The sequence below is a fragment of the Capra hircus genome, chromosome 9 (assembly GCF_001704415.2).
Source record: "Capra hircus breed San Clemente chromosome 9, ASM170441v1, whole genome shotgun sequence".
In the NCBI taxonomy this organism is placed as follows: Eukaryota; Metazoa; Chordata; class Mammalia; order Artiodactyla; family Bovidae; genus Capra; species Capra hircus.
Window position 1 is genome coordinate 447,387 of NC_030816.1, and position 20,353 is coordinate 467,739.

At 41.4% G+C, this 20,353-nt stretch overlaps 1 protein-coding gene across 1 annotated transcript in view; it reads left to right on the forward strand.

Annotated features, from left to right (window-relative positions):
• The window catches only part of CD109 (CD109 molecule), a 138,564-nt gene that overhangs the window by 72,624 nt on the left and 45,587 nt on the right, over positions 1–20,353 (forward strand). The window contains exons 11-18 of the mRNA XM_018052866.1: positions 1,850–2,074; positions 2,874–2,975; positions 3,063–3,125; positions 5,067–5,243; positions 9,511–9,663; positions 14,559–14,633; positions 15,157–15,217; positions 19,477–19,618. Coding sequence (XP_017908355.1) covers positions 1,850–2,074; positions 2,874–2,975; positions 3,063–3,125; positions 5,067–5,243; positions 9,511–9,663; positions 14,559–14,633; positions 15,157–15,217; positions 19,477–19,618 — 998 coding nt within the window. The remainder of the gene's footprint in view (positions 1–1,849; positions 2,075–2,873; positions 2,976–3,062; positions 3,126–5,066; positions 5,244–9,510; positions 9,664–14,558; positions 14,634–15,156; positions 15,218–19,476; positions 19,619–20,353) is intronic.

Consider the following 20,353-nt stretch of genomic DNA (forward strand, 5'->3'; position numbering starts at 1 on the left):
AGGGCGAGATAGTATTTTTAGCTTTGAGGGCCACGTGGTTTCAGTCACATCTGTGCAACTCTGACATTGTAACAGGATAGTAGCCAGAGCCCCTTGGTAACCAGTAAAACCTTGAGAGAGACTGCATTTGATCTTCCTGCCTGCCATAGTTTGCTAGCCCCTGGTTTAAAGAGCAAAGGGCCCGTTCTTGTTGAGCAGATCAAGACAAGTTTTAGAGTTTGCAGATTGGTGACTGTGGAGATTTGCTCAGAGAGGGTCCTTTCCTGGCACCTTGCCCTGAACATCGATCCTTTTCGTTTTGCTCAGTATCCTTTTACAATAAACTGGTGATCTAGTGAGAAAAAAAAAAAGTTTTAGGTAGCTCCTAATTTTAACAGTCTTATAATTCAGACAGTTTGAAAGGATAGTTAAAAAGAAATCTGCAGAAATTGTCACCCAAGAATCTGCACATGGTAACATTCAAATGAACAGAGGGACAGAGAGTTCAGGGAAGAAGAGCTGGCTGTGGGATGGGGTGGGGGTCATTGGAAAGGGAAGATTTAGGCTCTTGGTTACAAGATCAGCAGCATTTTCAGTATTTGGGTGTGTGGGTAGGGAGCGGGGAACAATATGAGCTGAGACATGTAAGGCGAGAGCTTTGGGTGGCAAGTCAGGGTGCAGTCAGGTGTCAGTGACTAGACGTAGGCAGTGGCCGCAGAGAGCTCATGTCTGGGAGCTGACAGAGAGGAAATAAGAGGTGAAGCTTGGGGATTGGAGAGGGTCCTCCATGTCCCACATGCACCACGGGGATTGCAGAGGGTCCTCCACGTCCCATGTGCTCCACGGGGATTGCAGAGGGTCCTCCGCATCCCCCGTGCTCCACGGGGATTGCAGAGGGTCCTCCACATCCCACGTGCTCCACGAGGATAGCTGAGGGTCCTCCGTGTCCCACATGCTCCCTGGGGATTGCTGAGGGTCCTCTGCATCCCACGTGCTCCATGGGGATTGCTGAGGGTCCTCTGTGTCCCACATGCTCCCTGGGGATTGCTAAGGGTCCTCTGTGTCCCACGTGCTCCACGACGATTGCAGAGGGTCCTCCACGTCCCCGTGCTCCACGGGGATTGCTGAGGGTCCTTCCACATCCCACGTGCTCTACACAGTGAAGAGCTTGGAGCCTCATGAATGTGGGAGGGATGTGGCAAAAGCTGGGTTCCAGGGTGACTGGTGGGGTCTGTGTGTGGGAGGAGGGCAGTAGCCCTGGCATGAGGCCATCAGGAGCCCCGTGGTGGTAGATGTGGGTGGACAGCTTGTAAAAGATGTTTAGGACTTGGTAGGCATCAGATTTGGAAGGTGGGGAGAGGGAGGGGCAATGCACAGATGTTAAATAAGGGAGAACTGTGTTATTAGTATAAACGGGAAAGGCAGGTTGGTTTCCCAGTTTTAGATGTGTTGAACTTGAGACAACAGGGATGTGCAGGTAGAAATTTCCTTGAGGGCTTGGAGGTACTGAGTGTGAGTTCTAGAGCTAGGTCAGGATGGCAGCAGGAGTGCTGAGACCTTTGAGGGTAAATGATAACGAGGCTTTGACAAATTCCCACAATTCGAGAGAGGGAAGGGGAACAAAAAAGGACACTGATACGATGAAGAAACGGATGTGGAGTGAAGGAGGTTATTGTGGAGCCATGGAAGGCCAAAGAAGTGGAGTGGAGGCTGCCTGGAGAGACCTCTGAACCTGGAAGTTAGGGGACTGCTGATGACTTTTGCGAGTTCAGGTTCATGGGAACAGCACAGATGGAAACTGGATTCAATTAAACTTAAACCCTTTGCTTCTGTTGTTTACCTGATTTCAGTGTTTTCTTTTGACAATTAGGTGAAGATAACCCATTCTGATGGTCATCAGCTGACTCCTGAAGAAAGAAGAAATAATGTAGTCTTAATGGTGACTCAGAGAAACTATACTGAGTACTGGAGCAGATGGGACACTCAAAATCAGGAAGTAGGGGCTGTCCAGATCATAAATCATACTGTCCCCGCAAATGGAATCTTCAAGATTGAATTCCCCATCCTGGATGATTCCAGCGAGCTGCAAGTGAAGGTGCCATCTGCTTCCCATCATTACATTACTGCAACAGCAACATTAAAATTGCAGTCTGGTGGTGGGCACTCAACTTGTTGGGAGGGTAAAGTGCACAGGAAGTGGACACATATTTTCATTTAAAAGAGCAGGAGAAAGGATTACAAGGGCTGCAATAGCTGTGGCTGAGCCAGGCTGGATGCTTCCTTGCAAACTCATTGTGAAGAGAGCAGTAAAATACTGATGGAGAAGCGCCCGCAACTCCCAGGCCGGGTGCTTCTCACTCGTTTGGAATTGTGTTCTGGCAGGGGCTGAAAACGAAAGGGGAGTATATAGATTTCTACATTTACCCCTTGCTGCTAAACTGAGACTCCTCAGCCATTCCCCCTCCCTCTCTCTGGGTTGCTCGGCCCTGCTTCAGTGTGGCCTCTCTGAGTTTTCCTCTCCCCAGTGGTGGACGGACTGAGCTGATTCGGTTGCTAGCTGTGTTGTGGGGAGAAGAAAGGATTTCTTTTCCATTTCCTTCTCTCCTCTCACAGTGTTTCCTGAGAACACACCTTTGTTCTGGAAATAAGTTAGGACTGCGCTTTTTCCTCTTAGATGATGATGGTGAAGACCATCTAACACGCTTTACAGCTATCAGTTTCTTTACAGTATGAGCTACAAAACGATGAAGATCCAATGTCTGGGGAATATAGTGCTTGCTGTGTGAAGAAAAGTGAAAGTGAATTTGCCTTTCACTGATTGTCCAGCCAGGTCACATTCCTTATCCCGAGGCTTATAAAGATGAAACTTTATGTCTCCCTTTCTTTTGTTATAGGCCTCTTTTCTCGATAGTGTGAGTAACATGGCAGTTCATGGTATGTTTAAATCTCCTAGTAAAACATACATCCAGCTAAAAGTAAAAGATGAAAATATAAAGGTAATGCTTGCAATCATTTGTTAATTATAATATAATTGAACTGTCTTGACATTGATATGTATATATTAATTAAAATTTTTTTTCTAGGTGGGATCACCATTTGAATTGGTGGTTATTGGCAACAAGCAATTGAAGGAGCTGAGTTATATGGTAATCTCTTTTTAAAAATAATTTCCTTTATGTTTAAATTAATTTTTGAGTATGCTGGGTCTTCGTTGCTGTGAGGGCCTTTCTTTAGTTGCAGAGAGCAGGGGCTTCTTATTGTGGCGCTTCTCTTGTTGCTCAGCACAGGCTCTAGGGTGCACGGACTTTAGTAGTTGCAGCACCTGGGCTCAGTAGTTGTGGCTCCCAGATTCTGGAGCACAGGCTAAGTAGTTGTGGTTCACAGGCTTAGTTGCTCCATAGGATGCAGAATGTTCCCCGACCAGGGATCGAACCCATGTTTCCTGCATTAGCAGGTAGATTCTTTACTACTGAGCCTCCAGGGAAGCCCTGGTAATCTCTTACACAATCTAAATTTATGACCCATTGTAGAATCATCTGAAATAGTGTCTATCTTATGTTTAAACTGAACTTACTGATTTTTAAAATTCAGCCTCACACTTCAAAAAACATACCTTAATACATATTATACATGTGCAGGATGTAATGTTTATATATGTTCTTACAGAGTTTTCTATGTCTAAGTTGTGTATAAATTTACAAAACTTTACGTTTTATTCCTTTTGCATCATGGAGTATTATGGTATGTTGAATATAGCCCCCTGTGCTATAGTGTAGGTCCTTGTTGTTCATCATCTTACACATGGTAGTTTGCAGCCCAGCCTCCCAGCCCACCCCCCCGCCCCCGCCCTCTCTCCCCCTTGGCAACCGCAAGGTCCCTTCTCTATGTCTGTGAGTCTGTTTCTGTTTCTTTTTAAATTTTTAAAAGTTGTGTATTTATTTTGGGCTATGCTGGGTCCTCGTTGCTGTGTGCGGGCTTTCGTAGTTCCGGTGAGAGGGGCTACTGTTCCTGCAGTTCTTGGGCTCTTCATTACGGAGGCTTCCCTTGTTGCAGAGCCCTGGCTCGAGGCGCGTGGCTCAGTAGCTGCAGCTCAGGCCTAGTTGCTCCTTCGCATGTGGAATCTTCCCAGACCAGGGATCAAACCTGCATCCCTTGCATCAGAAGGCAGATTCTTCACTCTGGACCAGCAGGGTAGTCCTTTGTGTCATATTTTGGATTCCACATAGAAGAGAGATCACATGGTTTTTTTGGACTTATTTAACTTATCATATGGTTTTTGTCTTTCTCTTTTTGACTTATTTCACTTATCATACTAGGTGCCTCTATGTTGCTATAAATCAGTCTCATTCCTTTCTAAGCTGCCCATTTTATACTGAAACCAAACTACCTTTTTTCTTTCTTTACCTATATTTGTGTTTCCAACTTAAGATGAATAATGATACCACCTTGCATTATGTTTAAAATTTATGTTTTTTATGAGGTAAGCCACATATGTTCATTATGTGTGTGAGTGTTAGTTGCTCACTCATGTCTGACTCTTTGTGACCCCATGGACTGTACCCCAGAGCCAGGCTCCTTTGTTCATGGAATTCTCCAGGTAAGAATACTGGAGTGGGTAGCCATTCCCTCCTCCAGGGGATCTTCCTGACCCAGGGATTGAACCTGGGTCTCCTGCATTGCAAGTAGATTCTTTACTGTCTGAGCCACCAGGAAGCCCTGTGTTCATTATAGAAAATTATAAAATGTAAGAAAAAAAACAAGTAAAAATTGCTCCTCATAGCCTTGTAATTTTGCTAATCCAGCTCTCTCAGTGGTGCTCTGCATTCCTTAAACTCAGGAATAGATTCTTGTCTGTCAAGTTGCTGTTGCCTCAATTATGGTTACTTTATCTTATCCTTTTCTAATGACCAGCTTATACTCCCTGTGTTAGTCAGGAAAGTTTATTTGTGGTGTGTGTATTCAAAAAGAACTTGATGTTGCCTTAAGTCGAGAATTTGTATGTATGCTTAAAATTATGAAAACATAGCTGATATTGCGATTCTCATTATCTTTAGCATAAAATGAAACTCGTGTACTCTTCTTTTCAGGTAGTGTCCAGGGGACAGTTGGTGGCTGTAGGCAAGCAAAATTCAACAACCTTTTCCTTAATACCAGAAAATTCTTGGGCCCCCAAAGCCTGTATCATTGTGTATTATATTGAAGATGATGGGGAAATTATAAATGATGTTTTGAAAATTCCTGTTCAGCTCGTTTTTAAAAATAAGGTAAGATTTAAGGTAATAATGTTTAAAAACAAAACTTCATATTCATAAAGTCTGCAAAATGTAATATTTCTTTAGAAAAGGATCATTAAAACAAATTAGTTAGAAATTTATATTTTTTTCTAGAACTATGGATAAAACTCTTCATATTTAATTACTATATATCTGTTTTCACATGTGGAATGATTGGACAACGTGGGTCTTCTGTGTATATTATTATTCTTGGCTTTAAGGCTTTAATTCAAATCCATGAAGCCCTCTCAGGATTTTCCAAATTGTGGAGTCAGTATTGCTCTGGCACAGAGTTGTGTGGCCATCACAGTTGTGTGGTGTTCATACTGGTGTGGCAGTGAAGTGAGGGCTTCAGGAGGGAGTGTGGCCATCTGCAGTATTGTGGGGAAGCAGAGCTGGGCTTTGGTTTATCCATTTCACCAGCCTGGAGACTAACTCAGGACAAATTTGCAATAAGCTTGGCTACTTTGCATGTGGCGATCTCTGTGGAATTTGCTCTCCAAACACATCAGTGATTTTTTTTTTCCTACATCCCCAAAATGATATTTTAAAATATTTCTCTATTCCTCCATTCTCATCTCACCTTCAAGAACTCTAATTAGTCTTAGATATATCAGGCACACAGCAGAAGCGACTTAGCACGCATGCATGCATTGGAGAAGGCAGTGGCAGCCCACTCCAGTACTCTTGCTGGAAAATCCCATGGACGGAGGAGCCTGGTAGGCTGCAGTCCATGGGGTCACTAATAGTCGGACGTGACTGAGCGACTTCACTTTCACTTTTTACTTTCATGCATTGGAGAAGGAAATGGCAACCCACTCCAGTGTTCTTGCCTGGAGAACCCCGGCCTGGTGAGCTGCCGTTTATGGGGTCGCACAGAGTTGGACATGACTGAAGCGACTTAGCAGCAGCAGCAGTGATTTTTTAATAACCTAAGGTGTATAGCTTGTGTTGGAAACCCCCCTGGGCCCCAACTCTGAGAAGTAACCTAATTGTAAGATTCACAGGTGGAGTTCAGTTATCTCATGCATATTTAAATAATCATTATTTTAAAGTAATGATTTGTAGAGTACACTTCTTCTGGTAGCATCTTCTCCCTTAATTTTTTAAAAATTTTGAGAAGTCGTGATCCATCCTTTTTTTATTGAGAGCTATTGACTCTAATTTTTATTGTCAAAATATAAAACAAACATTTTCTGTCTTATGAAAAGAATTAAAAAAAGTGTTGTATTCTGTTAGTTTCAGAGCACAATTTTAGACTTCAAGTGACTCCATTAATCTGAGAAAGGCAAATTTTAAAGCAGCAGTAAGACTTAAACCTGGAGGCATACATCTCTGAAGGTGAGAGCAGGTTCTAAAAAATGTTACTGTGTAAGAAGCTTTGAGGAAACAGAGTGTATAAATAGCATACTTCCAAGAAACTTCTTAGATATTAAGCTGCCCATTTTATACTGAAATCAAACTATCAAATTATCTTTGCAAAGATAATTCTTCAATTTTTATATGATAATGTTTACCATATTTACTCCAAAAGAAATTATATATTTGAAAATAAAATATGTTTAAACACAAGAAAATTAATGAATCTTTGTGGATGTTCAGTAATGACTGTGGAATAAATGAGTGGGATGTAGGGGGCAAGAGATGTAGTTTTAGAAATTGTCTGCACAGAAGTGCAGTTTGGAGCTATGGAGTCACTGAGGTGCAGAGTAAGGAGTGAGAAGTGCAAAGTTTGCATATTATAAGTTCCCCTTTCACCTTATTTATGGTGTTGGAGAAGACTCTTGAGGGTCCCTTGGACTGCAAGGAGATCCAACCAGTCCATTCTGAAGGAGATCAACCCTGGGATTTCTTTGGAAGGAATGATGATAAAGCTGAAGCTCCAGTACTTTGGACACCTCATACAAAGAGTTGACTCATTGGAAAAGACTCTGATGCTGGGAGAGATTAGGGGCAGGAGGAGAAGGGGACGACCCAGGATGAGATGGCTGGATGGCATCATGGACTCAATGGACATGAGTCTGAGTGAACTCAGGGAGATGGTGATGGACAGGGAGGCCTGGCATGCTGCGATTCATGGAGTCACAAAGAGTCGGACACGACTGAGCGACTGAACTGAACTGAACTGAAGGTGTGAGAGGAGAAGAGTAAACCTGACCCAGTGGCTCAAGAGGCATGTGAAAAAAAGATTGTTAAACAGGCAAGGAAGACTTCATTTAAGACCATTGCGATAGGGGAGAGAGCCTGAACTCAACTCCACTGAAAGAGAAGGCAGGGAGGTTTTTAAATACTGGGGTGAGTTAGTGGAAAAGTACTGGAGGACACTCGGGGAGGGATTGGTCAATATGAGCAGGCCATCTGTGTTTGTAAGTTAGGCTCCTATTCACCCACAGAGAGTGGGAAATCAATCAAGGCTCTTTCTTGATGATTAACACTTCAAAGTGAAAAAAGCTGGCTTAAAACTCAGTATTCAGAAAACTAAGATCATGGCAACCAGTCCCATCACTTCATGGCAAATAGATGGGGAAACAATGGAAACAGCAACAGACTGATTTTCTTGGGCTCCAAAATCACTGCAGATGGTGACTGCAGCCATGAGATTTAAAGACGCTTGTTCACTGGAAGAAAAGCTATGACAAACCTCAGTAGCATATTAAAAAGCAGAGACATTCCTTTGCTAATAAAGGTCCATTTAGTGTAAAAGTTATGGTTTTCCCAGTAGTCATGTATAGATGTGAGAGTGTTAGTTGCTCAGTTGTGTCTGACTCTTTGTGACCCCATGGACTGTAGCCCACCAGGCTCCTCTGTCCATGGGATTCTCCAGGCAAGAATACTGGATTGGGTTGCCATGTCTTTCAGGGGATCTTCCCAACTGAGGCATCAAACCCAGGTCTCCCGCATTGCAGGTGGATTCTTTACTGTCTGAGCCACCTGGGAAGTTGATATATGGTCCAATGGATGTGACAGTTGGACCATAAAAAATTCTGAGCACCAAAGGATTTATGCTTTCAAACTGTGGTGTTGGAAAAGACTCTTGAAAGTCCCTTGGACTGCAAGGAGATCAAACCAGCCAATCCTAAGGGAAATCAACCCTGAATATTCATTGGAAGGACTGATGCTGAAGCTGAAGCTCCAATACTTTGGCCAATTGATGCAAAGAGCTAACTTATTGGAAAAGATCCTGATGCTGGGAAAGACTGAAGGCAGGAGGAGAAGAGGACAACAGAGGATGAAATGATTGGATGGCATCACTGACTCAATGGGCATGAGTTTGAGTAAACTCAGGGAGATTGTGTAGGACAGGGAAGCCTGGCGTGCTGCAGTCCATGGGCTTGCAAAGGGTCAGACATGACTGAGTGACTGAATGTTGACACTTCAAAAGGATGAATCCCAGATCTTTGAGAAACACATTTCTGCTGGTAAAACTAGCAGGAAGCTGGGAAAAGGTTTATATCTCAAAGGAGCAGAGAATACATTTACAATTGCAGATTTTCTCAGGAAAGGGAAAGCAGGTGGTTAATGTCAGGTAGAACCTGTCTAACGCTCAGGTAAGCTGAGGGGTTCATTAAGGCCATCTTAATCAGGTGGTACAGCCAGTGGGGCATGGGCAAGATGATCATTCCTAGGAGGAAGAAGCCTCCTGACAAATCCATGAGGTCCAGCCCTGGGTGAGAGGATTGGTGCTCTTTAAGAAGTACCAGTAGGATTATGCTTTGCTGAGGGTTAATGACAGCAAGCTGAGGCAGCCATCGAGGCACAGAGCAGCGGGCCTGACTGGTGTTGGTCTGAGGGCCTCCTCCTGGGGAAAGGCACCCCCTCCCAGCGCAGGCAGTTCTCTGTGTCCCCAGGCGCTCTTACTTGCAGGCGCTCACTTCTGAGTCCAGGTGGCCAACGTGCAGGCACGTTCTGTACTCGCTCATGGATGCGGACCCTCCCCACGTATGGCAGACACTGTCTTCTCTTCAGTACCGGCTAGCAGCTGTGGGGTGGGAGATGGAGAAAGGGAAGAAGAAGGGTAGAGAAGTGAAGGAAAACTTTGATATATACCCCAGTGAGAGGTTCCATGACTTGAGAACACTGTGGAAGTAAAGTTTGTTTTTACTCCTTTCCCTGGAGAAGACTTGTGTATAGTTTTGGAATGTCCCTGAGCCAACACAAGTGTAGACTTCGCTAGATTTTGTCATTGATCTGCTATTGATAAGACATGAAGTGCTTTAAAGAAGTGTGTTATATCAATACTGCTTTTTTACTTTCTTAGATACAGCTGTTTTGGAGTAAAGCCAAGGCTGAACCATCTGAGAAAGTCTCTCTCAGGATCTCTGTGACACGGCCAGACTCAATAGTTGGTATTGTAGCTGTCGACAAGAGTGTGAACCTGATGAATGTCTCAAATGATATTACAATGGAAAATGTGAGTTTAGCCATTTTTTTCATTACAAAAACACACATTGAAAGAGAAAAAAAAGAAACTTTACTGTGTTACTTCCAAGTTTTAAAGGAAATTTCATTTTTCAAGTATAAGTCAGTAATAGTAAAGCTTCTGAATGAAAGGGATCTGCATTCCAGTTGTCATGTTGGAAAGAGTCTATTGTGGTCAACTGTCTTTGCCGTCTTACATGAAAATTGTCACCTAAAGTTTCCCCTCATTTTCAAACTATATTTTAATTGAAGACACTTGAGAAAGTACTAGGAATTGGACTTGCACATTTATGAATGACACTGGAGAGAGCTTTACGTAATTGTAAAATACTTTATATTTGGGTTATACATGATGCTTATAAATAATTACAGTCCTCACTGAATCAGGAATTTATAGTATGTTGAGGGAGTGAAATCATGTTAATCTTCAGAAAACATACAAGTCAAGAAATATATGAACATCTAGTGTTACATCAGCTAATCCCCTATTCATCAGTCATTTAATTTCTATTTGTAAGTCCTTCGTGTATCCTTGGCAGTAGAAATGTAGACTGCATGAACTATATCCATTGATTGATTAACTACAGCAATTAACAGCACTTCAGGGAGAAAGATATATGTGTATAGGCTAGTTTGGACATATTGTTGTAAAATCAGTCCATTTGAGAAAAATTATGTGTTTTTCTTCAGCCTATCCAGCGAATTTTTCTCATTTTTAAAAATTTTTATTTTTTTATTAAAATTTTTTTTAAACTTTATTTTACTTTACAATACTATATTGGTTTTGCCATACATCAACATGAATCTGCCATGGGTGTGCACGTGTTCCCAATCCTGAACCCCCCTCCCACCCCCCTCCCCGTACCATCCCTCTGGGTCACCCCAGTGCACCAGCCCCAAGCATCCTGTATCCTGCATCGAACCTAGACTGGAGATTCGTTTCTTATGTGATATTATACATGTTTCAATGCCATTCTCCCAAATCATCCCACCCTCTCCCTCTCCTACAGAGTCCAAAAGACTGTTCTCTACATCTGTGTCTCTTTTGCCGTCTCGCATACAGGGTTATCATTACCCTCTTTCTAAATTTCATATATATGTGTTAGTATACTGTATTGATGTTTTTCTTTCTGGCTTACTTCACTCTGTATAATCGGCCCCAGTTTCATCCACCTCATTAGAACTGATTCAAATGTATTCTTTTTAATGGCTGAGTAATACTCCATTGTGTCTTTAAAAGTAAAAAAACCTTTAAAACCCATCAGTCACTTTTTTTCTCTTGACTTTACTTAAATTCATTTATTCTAAAAAATCTATAGCATTTTGCAGTTGATTTAACTGATGATAGTATCTCTCATTTTACAACCTGCTAAATATCTTAATAAATACATTATTTCATTTTTTCTTCCATATATATGTGGACACACAGAAATACACACACACGTGCTCTCCCTCAGTGTCTGTCTGTGTATCTCACTGTGCATTTACATTAAATCCTGTCATATATAAGACTGCTATCCCAGCTTTCGTTTCACACTTGACTGGTATGTTTTTCCATCATTTTATTTTCAACCCTCTGTAAGTTTTGAAGTACATCTTGTAGACAGTATATTATTGTATTTTGCTTTTTTTAAAAAAATCTAATCTGACAGTATCTTAATAAACTTATTTAACCCATTTGCAAATTAGTCCTTATTCTAATTAGGACTTATTTCTGCTTTTTTATTTGATAATTTAGACTACTTCCTTTTCATTTCTTTTCATTCTTCTTTCCATGGTTTTGGAAGTTGCACATTCTAGTTTTGTTCCCAGGATAGATGTCCATATCTCATGAATTGTGCTCATATTTTTTTTATCCTTATTGATTTTCTTTTGTATCTTTATCTGACAAGTCAAGCATTTTGGTGTGCCCTCATATTCTTACACATCCTTTTTGCCTCTCCCTGTCCCCATCTCCTTCCCCAGCCCTGGCCAGATCATGTTGCTGTTGTATAGCATTTTAGTTCTTTGTCATAATGAATTGCCTGTTCAGTCTGTGCTGTCCCTTAATTTTTTTATTCTGGAAATTACTTCTTCCTATAGTTCCTCTTCTTTCCACTTCTTCTCCTTTTCAGAGATTGGCAGATATCAGCACTTCTACTTTTTTCCCTCCATATTTCTTATGCTTTTTTTGGTCTCTTTCATCTGTCTTGTCTGTATTTCTTTGGGTGAGTTCCTCAGTTGACTCTTCAGTTGGTAGATATCCTACTTTTATATAGGCTATTATATTGTTAATTATTATTTTCACTTGTTTTTTTTCCTTGTTTTATATTGCTAATATTTTCTCTTGTCTGTATTTACTGTGTTTATTTTAAATTCTTGAGCTGACTTTTCAGTATTCAGCTCACATGCTGTATGTGGTCCAGTTGGACGTCTTTTATGGAACTATACTTGTTGGATATAGTTTCGATATCTAGTTGGATATCTAGTTGATTTGGCAGCTGTTCTGTCTGTTGGGGAAGCTGAACACCAGGCTCCCACCCATGGAACTCTTGTCAGTTTAAAGAGAGGGGACGGGCTGAGCTTCAGGGAGGAGAACTACGCTTGATTCTCCCTGTGTGCCGCCCCCTCCCACTGATGGTTCATTTTTAAGCTCCTCGGGAAACGCAGCCCAGGAAGAGGTAGTCTCCTGAGGTGATGACCCAGCAGCTCGGAGGGGTGGGAGGAGGAGGGGAGGAAAAGTGAATGCTTGAAGGCCAGGGGTCTGTCTGAATGTTTCCTGGCTCTGTCACACCAGAAGGGCAGAGCTGCTGACTCGGTATTACCCTGGCCATTGTTACCCTGGCATCATTAGCGGATTGCCTGCCTGCTGCCTGCTGGTTTTGGCAGTGAATTGCCAAGGACGATTGTCTTAAGGCTACCTCCTGAAGAGAAGCACAGCTAGCTTTTAAGAGCCTCTTCCAGCCTGCTGCATGTGTCAGCTTTCTGCCGTCTACTTCCTCCAACACCCCAACTGGAGATACCCTTTGCTCTTCCGAGGGTTTTCTTGTTCTACTCGTATAAGTTTCTTGCTTGCTTTTCATATTTCTCTAGTGTTGGCTCTAGAGGAAGGAGTCAGGAGCCTATGATAATGGACCATTTTCCTTTCTTTCATTTTTGTTTAATTTATATTTGCTGTCCAGAGACTTGTGAATGCCTTGGAATAATTTAAGTGTCTCAGGTCTTCCAGGACTAATCTGCAGATAGCAGACTTCCCTTGATGCAGCTTTCTCACTGAACCAGTGAGAAAAAGAGCATCTCTCTTCCTCGTGCAAGAGATGCTTCTTCCTAGAAAATTCCATTGATTGACACCTGCATTGCACATATAGGTCTTCTGTGCAGAGTTTGAGTTATGGAATGAAAAACTTTCCTCTCCATCCTGTCTGGCTCTGGCTTCATTGTCTATAGTTGGGCAAACTGTATTGGCCAGCTTGTTGAGATATTTTGGAATTTTCTGTTTTCTCATTCTGTTGCTTTCTTCTTGATGCCTATTCTAGCATCATGTTTCCTTACCATGGGTGTGGCAATGCTCTTGTTAGTAAAGCAGAAGCAGTGGTTTGGGTGTTTAATGTTAAACTTGATATGTTTTTAAACTTAGAATCTTCCATAATTCTTTTTCCTGTCTTAACTTCCCAATCTTAGTGCTAATATAATTGAGGTAAATGTATCAAAATACTAACTAAAAAGTTATAATATCCTAACTTTTTTTTCTACCATAGTAAAATATATATAACATGAAATTTTCCATTTTAACCATTTTTAAAAGTATAGTTCAGTGGCATTAATTATTAACAATATTGTACAACCATCATCACTGTTTATTTCCAAGATTTTCATCGTGCTAAATAGAGACTCTGTGAGCATGAAGCAATAACTCTTCATTTTCTCCTTCCCTTTGCGACACGGGTAACCTCTAAGCAAATTCTGATCTTATGAATTTGCTTATTCTAGATATTTCACATGAGTGGAATCATGCAATATTTGTCCTTTTGTATCTGCTTTATTTCACTTAGCAAAATGTTTTTTAAATTTGTTTTTAGTTGAAGGATAATTGTTTTACAACATTGTGTTGGTTTCTGCTGTACAACAACGTGAATCAGCCATAAGTATACATGTGTTCCCTCCCTCTTGAACCTCCCTCCCACCACATGCCCCCATCCACCCCTCTAGGTCATCACAGAGCACTTGGTTAAGCTCCCTGTGTTATACAGCAACTTCCGTTAGCTATCTGTTTTAACATGGTTATGTATATGTTTCAAAGCTTCTCTTCTAATTTATCTCACCCTCACCTTTTCCCACTGTGTCTACAAATCTGTTTTCTGTGTCTGCATCTCTATTCCTGCTCTGCAAACGGGTTCATCAGTAGCATTTTTCTAGATTTCATAAATACACATTAATACATTTTTTTCTTTCTGACTTACCTTCACTCTGTATAACTGGCTCTAGGTTCATCCACCTCACCAGAACTGACTCAGATTCTTAACTGATATTTTTCAAGGTCTTTGTTAACCATCTCATTGACCCTATTTATCTTTGTCAAAAGTGTGAGTCATTCTAAATGCTGATCTCTACGTGTTGGCTTTGTCAACAAGCCCATACTTCTTAGGAACTCTTGATTACTGAACAGAATAAAAATAAGTTTAAAGAAGAAGTGTACTTTTGGCTGACTGAATTATGAACATGGCATTGACATATTCATTATTCCTCCATTTGTGTCATTTTCAAATGTGGTAAGCACGTGGTCTGTTTGATGTAGCGCGTTTGATGGGCATGTGTACCTGTCTGTTGTTCACGGTACGTATCAGAAACGTTGAGAGGGCAGAACACACTGACATGAGTGCTTTCATTCTGTGTGCTTTATCTTCTTAGGTGGTCCACGAATTGGAACTTTATAACACAGGATATTATTTAGGCATGTTCATGAATTCTTTTGCGGTCTTTCAGGTATGTTTAGTTTGCTATATAATTTGAAAAGATATTAATATATTACTGCTGTAAAACTGATTTCAGAATTAATGATCTGAATTATGAAATGCTAACCTCTTAAATGTGTTACTGAAGTGCAGTGTGTTATATAAGTGTAATTTGAAATTGAAAGATGGTCATCCTTCTAGCCTTAGAAGCAAATGAGTAAATTCCTCATTAGAGAAATAATGGAATTACCATTAAACAAGTAATTTCTTTCTTTTATATCACTTTCCTTGACTTTGAAATAGCTCTTTCTGCATGTGAGGATGTGTGTTTGTGTGCTTGTGTGTGTGTCTGTGTGTCTTGTTGTGAGAGGCTGTATCCTCACGTATGTATTTAAACTCTCAAAAATGAGCAAGAGTTAAAAAAGCAAAGGGAGATATTTTCACATGCGACACAAAAACAAAACAGCAAGAGTGAATGAGGGGTGTAGGCAACTGACGATTTAGAGGGTGCTTAAACTTTTATTTTAAAAGAAAATTAAAATGATTCTTTCTAGGAGTGTGGCCTCTGGGTATTGACGGACGCAAACCTTGTGAAGGATTACATTGATGGTGTTTGTAAGTGAAATCTGGCAAAGTGCTTTTTAAGTCATTAAGTCTTTCATCTCAGGTATTTATAGTTACTTATGTAAGTATGAATACATTCTGGTTGAATATGGATATTGTAATTTTCATTTTCTGTTCTCTTATCCTATAGTGTTTGGAGTTTAATGTATTTGGAAGTACATCTGGGCCATGACATGGAGTGGTCTTCAGCTCCTGTTTAGATCTTTCTAATGATTACTTTCCATTTTCTCTCTGTAACTTTTCGACATGGCTATATTTCTGGACATATTGAAAGATCTTATGCCTCCAGTTTGTATTGTAAACTGTGATGTTACTTTGGAATTAGTCAAAAGGAGGCAACATATTTTTGAAACATTTCTGTTCTCTAGCTTTTTATTGTTCACCTAGAAAATAGCCCAGATACCACGAAGTATGCTGTCCACACACACACACACACTCACACACATACACACACACTCACACACATACACACACTTACACACATACACACACACACACACACACACACACACGTCTCCTCAGTCTGCGTTCTTCCCAGGTAGGATCACATCGCACATCCCCGTTCCCTGGATTGCTAAGTAGAGTTGACCACCCAACTAATTAAAGGATGTGCTTTAAGAAAAGTTCATAAAGTGTTTTACTTGAATTGTTCATTTTAACTTCTTCTAAAAAATTAGCTGATTGATTAGACTGTGTCAGGTCTTAGTTGCGCTACGTGGGGTCTTCGTCACGACATGTGGGATCCTTTGTGTGGTGCAAGGACTCTCTAGTTGTGGCACGTAGACTCGGTAGTTGTGATGTGGGGGTAGCAACTTGGTAGTTGCTTTAAAGCATGTGGGGTCTTAGTTCCTGGACCAGGGATCGAACTCTTGTCCCCTGCATAGCAAGGTGGATTCTTAGCCACTGGACCACCAGGGAGGTCCCCATAAAATATTTTGACTGAAGGAAATGTATAAATGAGAATGATTAATTCTGGAGGCTGTTCTCACTTCTTTCAGGTAAAACGATACGAAATCATCTTGAAAGACTACAGAACTATCATAGTTGCTATCCATGAATTTCTACCCCATGTTCCCCTACTAAACTCCAGACTCTCCGTTTTGGGGTTGGTTCTTGACACCGTAGGACACCTGAGCTTCTGTCCTGAAGTTTTAAGAACAATTTTATAGTCTTAAAGATTTTATGAAGTCATCATGATCTCTGTGTGTATTAAAGACACATGGCACTTGTAGCTTTCTTCATATAATCATTTACCCTAGGCAGCCTTCCAGCCAATCTGATTATGCCTGCTTTCTCTGTTGGTCTCAGCTTTTACCCATCTTTGTTTATATTTACTTGTCAAATCCTGGTGCTCACTATCAAACTCTTTCTATTGTTAGTAACACTCATTGTAATCTTTACCTTTTCTGAGAACCTTCTACGTTTTCACTGTAGCAGAAGAAACGTGATACTTTTACTGGTATATTATGTTCCTGGAAACCTTTCAAGTAATTGACATTAATTTTTCTGCCTCTCTTCTGGTTCATGATCAGAAGGTGCATGTTGTTGTTTAGTTGCTAAGGCGTGTCTGACTCTTTTTGGGACCCTATGGACTGTAGCCTGCCAGGCTCTTGTGTGCATGGAATTTCCCAGGCAAGAAGACTGGAATGGGTTGCCATTTCCTTCTCCAGGGGATCTTCCTGACCCAGGGGTCGAACCCACATCCATCTCCTGCATTGGCAGGCAAATTCTTTACCACTGAGCCACCAGGGAAGCCCCCTACCCCCAGTAGGTGTATAGAGTTCAGTATTTTCTTGACTACTTCAAGACCACTGTTCAGCAGTCCTCAGTTAAAAGCCCCTTATCATTTGAAACTCAAAAATTTCAATCACATATCCTCTAATCAACATTCAGTCACCTGCTTTCCCTTTCCCTCTCTCTATGTTAATGACTCTCACAGAAGAGTCAGAGTCTGACTGCTTTGTCTTCTTGGGGGATTTGAATGTGTGGGTGGCCCGTCTGCTGTGCACTGTCACGTGAATCTCACCATGGCAACAGTAGTCATAAGGTCACGTCATCACCTACCATAGATCTACCCCTAACATTTCAACTGCCTGTCCTTCTACTTTGTATGTGCCCTCACTCCCCTAATTCTGTTAAGTGTCTTCTTTGGTTTTGACCTCTCCTGGTTATTTTTGGTCACTGACTCCTTCTGCCCATATTTGCCCTTAGTACCTGGACCATGGGCTTCGCAGGTGGCTCAGTGGTAAAGAAACTGCCTGCCAATGCAGGAGATGCAGGTTTGATCCCTGGATAGGGAAGATACCCTGGAGAAGGAAATGGCAACCCATTCCAGTCTTCTGGCCTGGGAAATCCCATGGAGAGAGGAGCCTGGTGGGCTGCGGTCCACGGGGTTGCCAAAGAGCTGGAACACGACTAAACAACAACACAACAGCAACAACCTGGACCACGTGGTCAGTCGGTTTGGTAGAATTCTTCCCTAATCCCTGGTCCTTCCATGACATCTTCCCCATTAAATTCAACTCTGGAACAACTTGATTGTTTTTCTTACCCCTCCTGATTCTGTACCCTGATGCCCCACAAATACCTTAAATTCTAGGTGTCACAAACCATTGCTCTTCCCTAATATGATTTGACTGATACATGAGCCCTTGAGTTGATACGATTCCATATATCTGTTAATGAAATCATCATCTACCCGCATGTTCACATCAGAAACCCAAAACTCAGCCTTCTTTCCTCTCTGCCAGATGCAGAACAGCACAGTGACTAAGAAAGGAGTTTACCGAGAAATACTTCTGACTTTCAACCCTGGCTTTGTGACTCTGAGGAAATTCATTAAGCTCCCTAAACCTCAGGTTTCTCCTTGAATTATAAGCAGTAGTAATATTGCCTCTATTACAGGGCTGTTAGGAGTTTAAATCCAGAAGCATGCAAAGTGCCTTGCACTTGTATGGTACTCAGAAATCTGCAATTACCTATTATCAGTAGATGATACTCATATTTGCCTGGCATGTAGGAGGCAATGGAAGTTCAAGCTTGGTCTAGTAGGGCAAACCAACACACAGGTAGAAGAGTGTGCTGAGGGGTGTGATGGGGCGGGAGAGTGCGGTGGGGATGCACAGAGCTCATCTAACTGGGAGGCCAAGCAGAGTTGTCTCAAGGCTGTCCTTCCTCTCCTCTGCTGGGTCCCAGCTCCTGGGCAGTGCGAGAACCTTCCGTTTCTCCTGCATCCATTCCCCCACCTCTAAACCACTGTTCTCACTGAGACCAGAGTTTCCATTATAAAACATGGAATAGATCACGTTTCTAATTTATTTTAAAACCTTCAGTAGATCATCACTGCTTAAAGGATCAAGCCCAAATCCTTCAGCATGGGATAACTGATATTTTAAAATCTGGACCCAGGCATTCTTTCTCTTCTCTTTAAGCCAGTCTTCCCTAATAAGCACTGTCATACTCTCGACATGCCTTGGTACTTAGCTTGCTTTTTTTCACCTTTCTTGTGTGGGATATTCTTTACCTGAAGATGTAAGGAAAATGCAATGCAATAAACACCACAAGATGGATTTTTTTTCTAGCTGCACCCTCTGCGTTATTCAGTTTCCATGTAAAATCAGCTGTTCTCTGCATGGTAGACATTTCGCCTGAGTGGACTATCACTCATGTATTTGTTTGCCTTCTCCATAGACAGTGGGTGGAGCTCATTGCATTCGTCTTTGAATCTTTGGTAACTTCTTCAGTAAAATTTTATTTTTTAACATTTTGTTTTGAATAGTTTTAGGCTTATAGAAAAGTTGAAAGAATAGAGTTAGGTGATCCAGTATCTGTGTGTCAGTGTGACTGTTTTGTAAGAAAAAAAGCTAATAAGCTGGATTTTTGTAGCATCTTGTGGCAGGTACAGCCTAAGGCATTCAGCACTAGGAATCTAAGAAGAAGAGAATAGCAGAATTGGAGGTAAACATTTAAAAATGGGGTTTAACGTATTTTTTTGCAGCTGAACTGCAAGTAGTTTTTTAGGTATTGGTTGTAGGGCCAGAGAACTTTTTTTCCCAGCTCTACCATAATTGACCATGTGGCTTGGGGTAAGTCACATGACTTCTGTGGGTCTCCGGTGTCAAATGAGAAGGATTGGAGGAGATAAACTGTAAGGGCCTTGTCAGCTGAGAGATGCTGTAATTCTGTGGACTAGGTTTATGAACATTATCTACTGTGACTTTCCCCTAACAGTTGTCAATGCTTATTTGTAGATGACAGTGTAGAGTTGGCTGAGAGGTTTGTGGATGAAAATGAAGGCTACTTAGTAGATCTTCATGACTTTTCTCTGGGTAGCAGTCCACGTGTGCGAAAGCATTTTCCAGAAACTTGGATTTGGCTAGACACCAACATGGGGTACGGATTAAAGTTCTTTTTCTGAATATATTTTGTTTGGTCTTAGTTTTAAGTAAGTTTTGCCCTCTTTCTAATGTTTCACTATAAACATAGTGTGATAAAGAACTAAATAGACCAAGGGTTTATAAAGAATGATATTAATTGTATCTAAATATAGTATTTAATTGGAGAAGGAAATGGCAACGCACTCCACTATTCATGCCTGGAAAATCCTTTGGATGGAGGAGCCTGGTGGGCTATAGTCTGTGGGGTCACAGAGAGTTGAACACAGCTGAGCAACTGAACACACACATGCATAGTATTTAATAAAGCTGTATGCGAATTGTGACAGTAAGAGTATCATCAAGGAGAAGACAGGCCTTTTCTGAAGAAGAGTGATTTTAATTTCCCTGAAGTCGCATGGTTCTCACTGGGGGAAGACTGCTGGGAGTTCCTTTGTTGCTTGGGGTGGGAAGCGCTCATGATTGTTCCTTCTGCCTTGTGGTGTCCCATTAAACATCCCTGTGAGCCACAGGCAGAAGAGGTGTGGGTATTGAAAAGAATTCAGTTTAGCTAACAAACTCTGTGCTAATGGCACGATGACTCAACAAGTAAATCATGAAATCTGCGTATATTGTGAGTCAGCTATTTATGGAAACTTGAAATAAGACACGAGTCACACCTCCAAAAACAAATAACAGCATTGACAAGAATACAGAGGGAAACTTTTATGCATATTGAGAGAGACAAATGGGA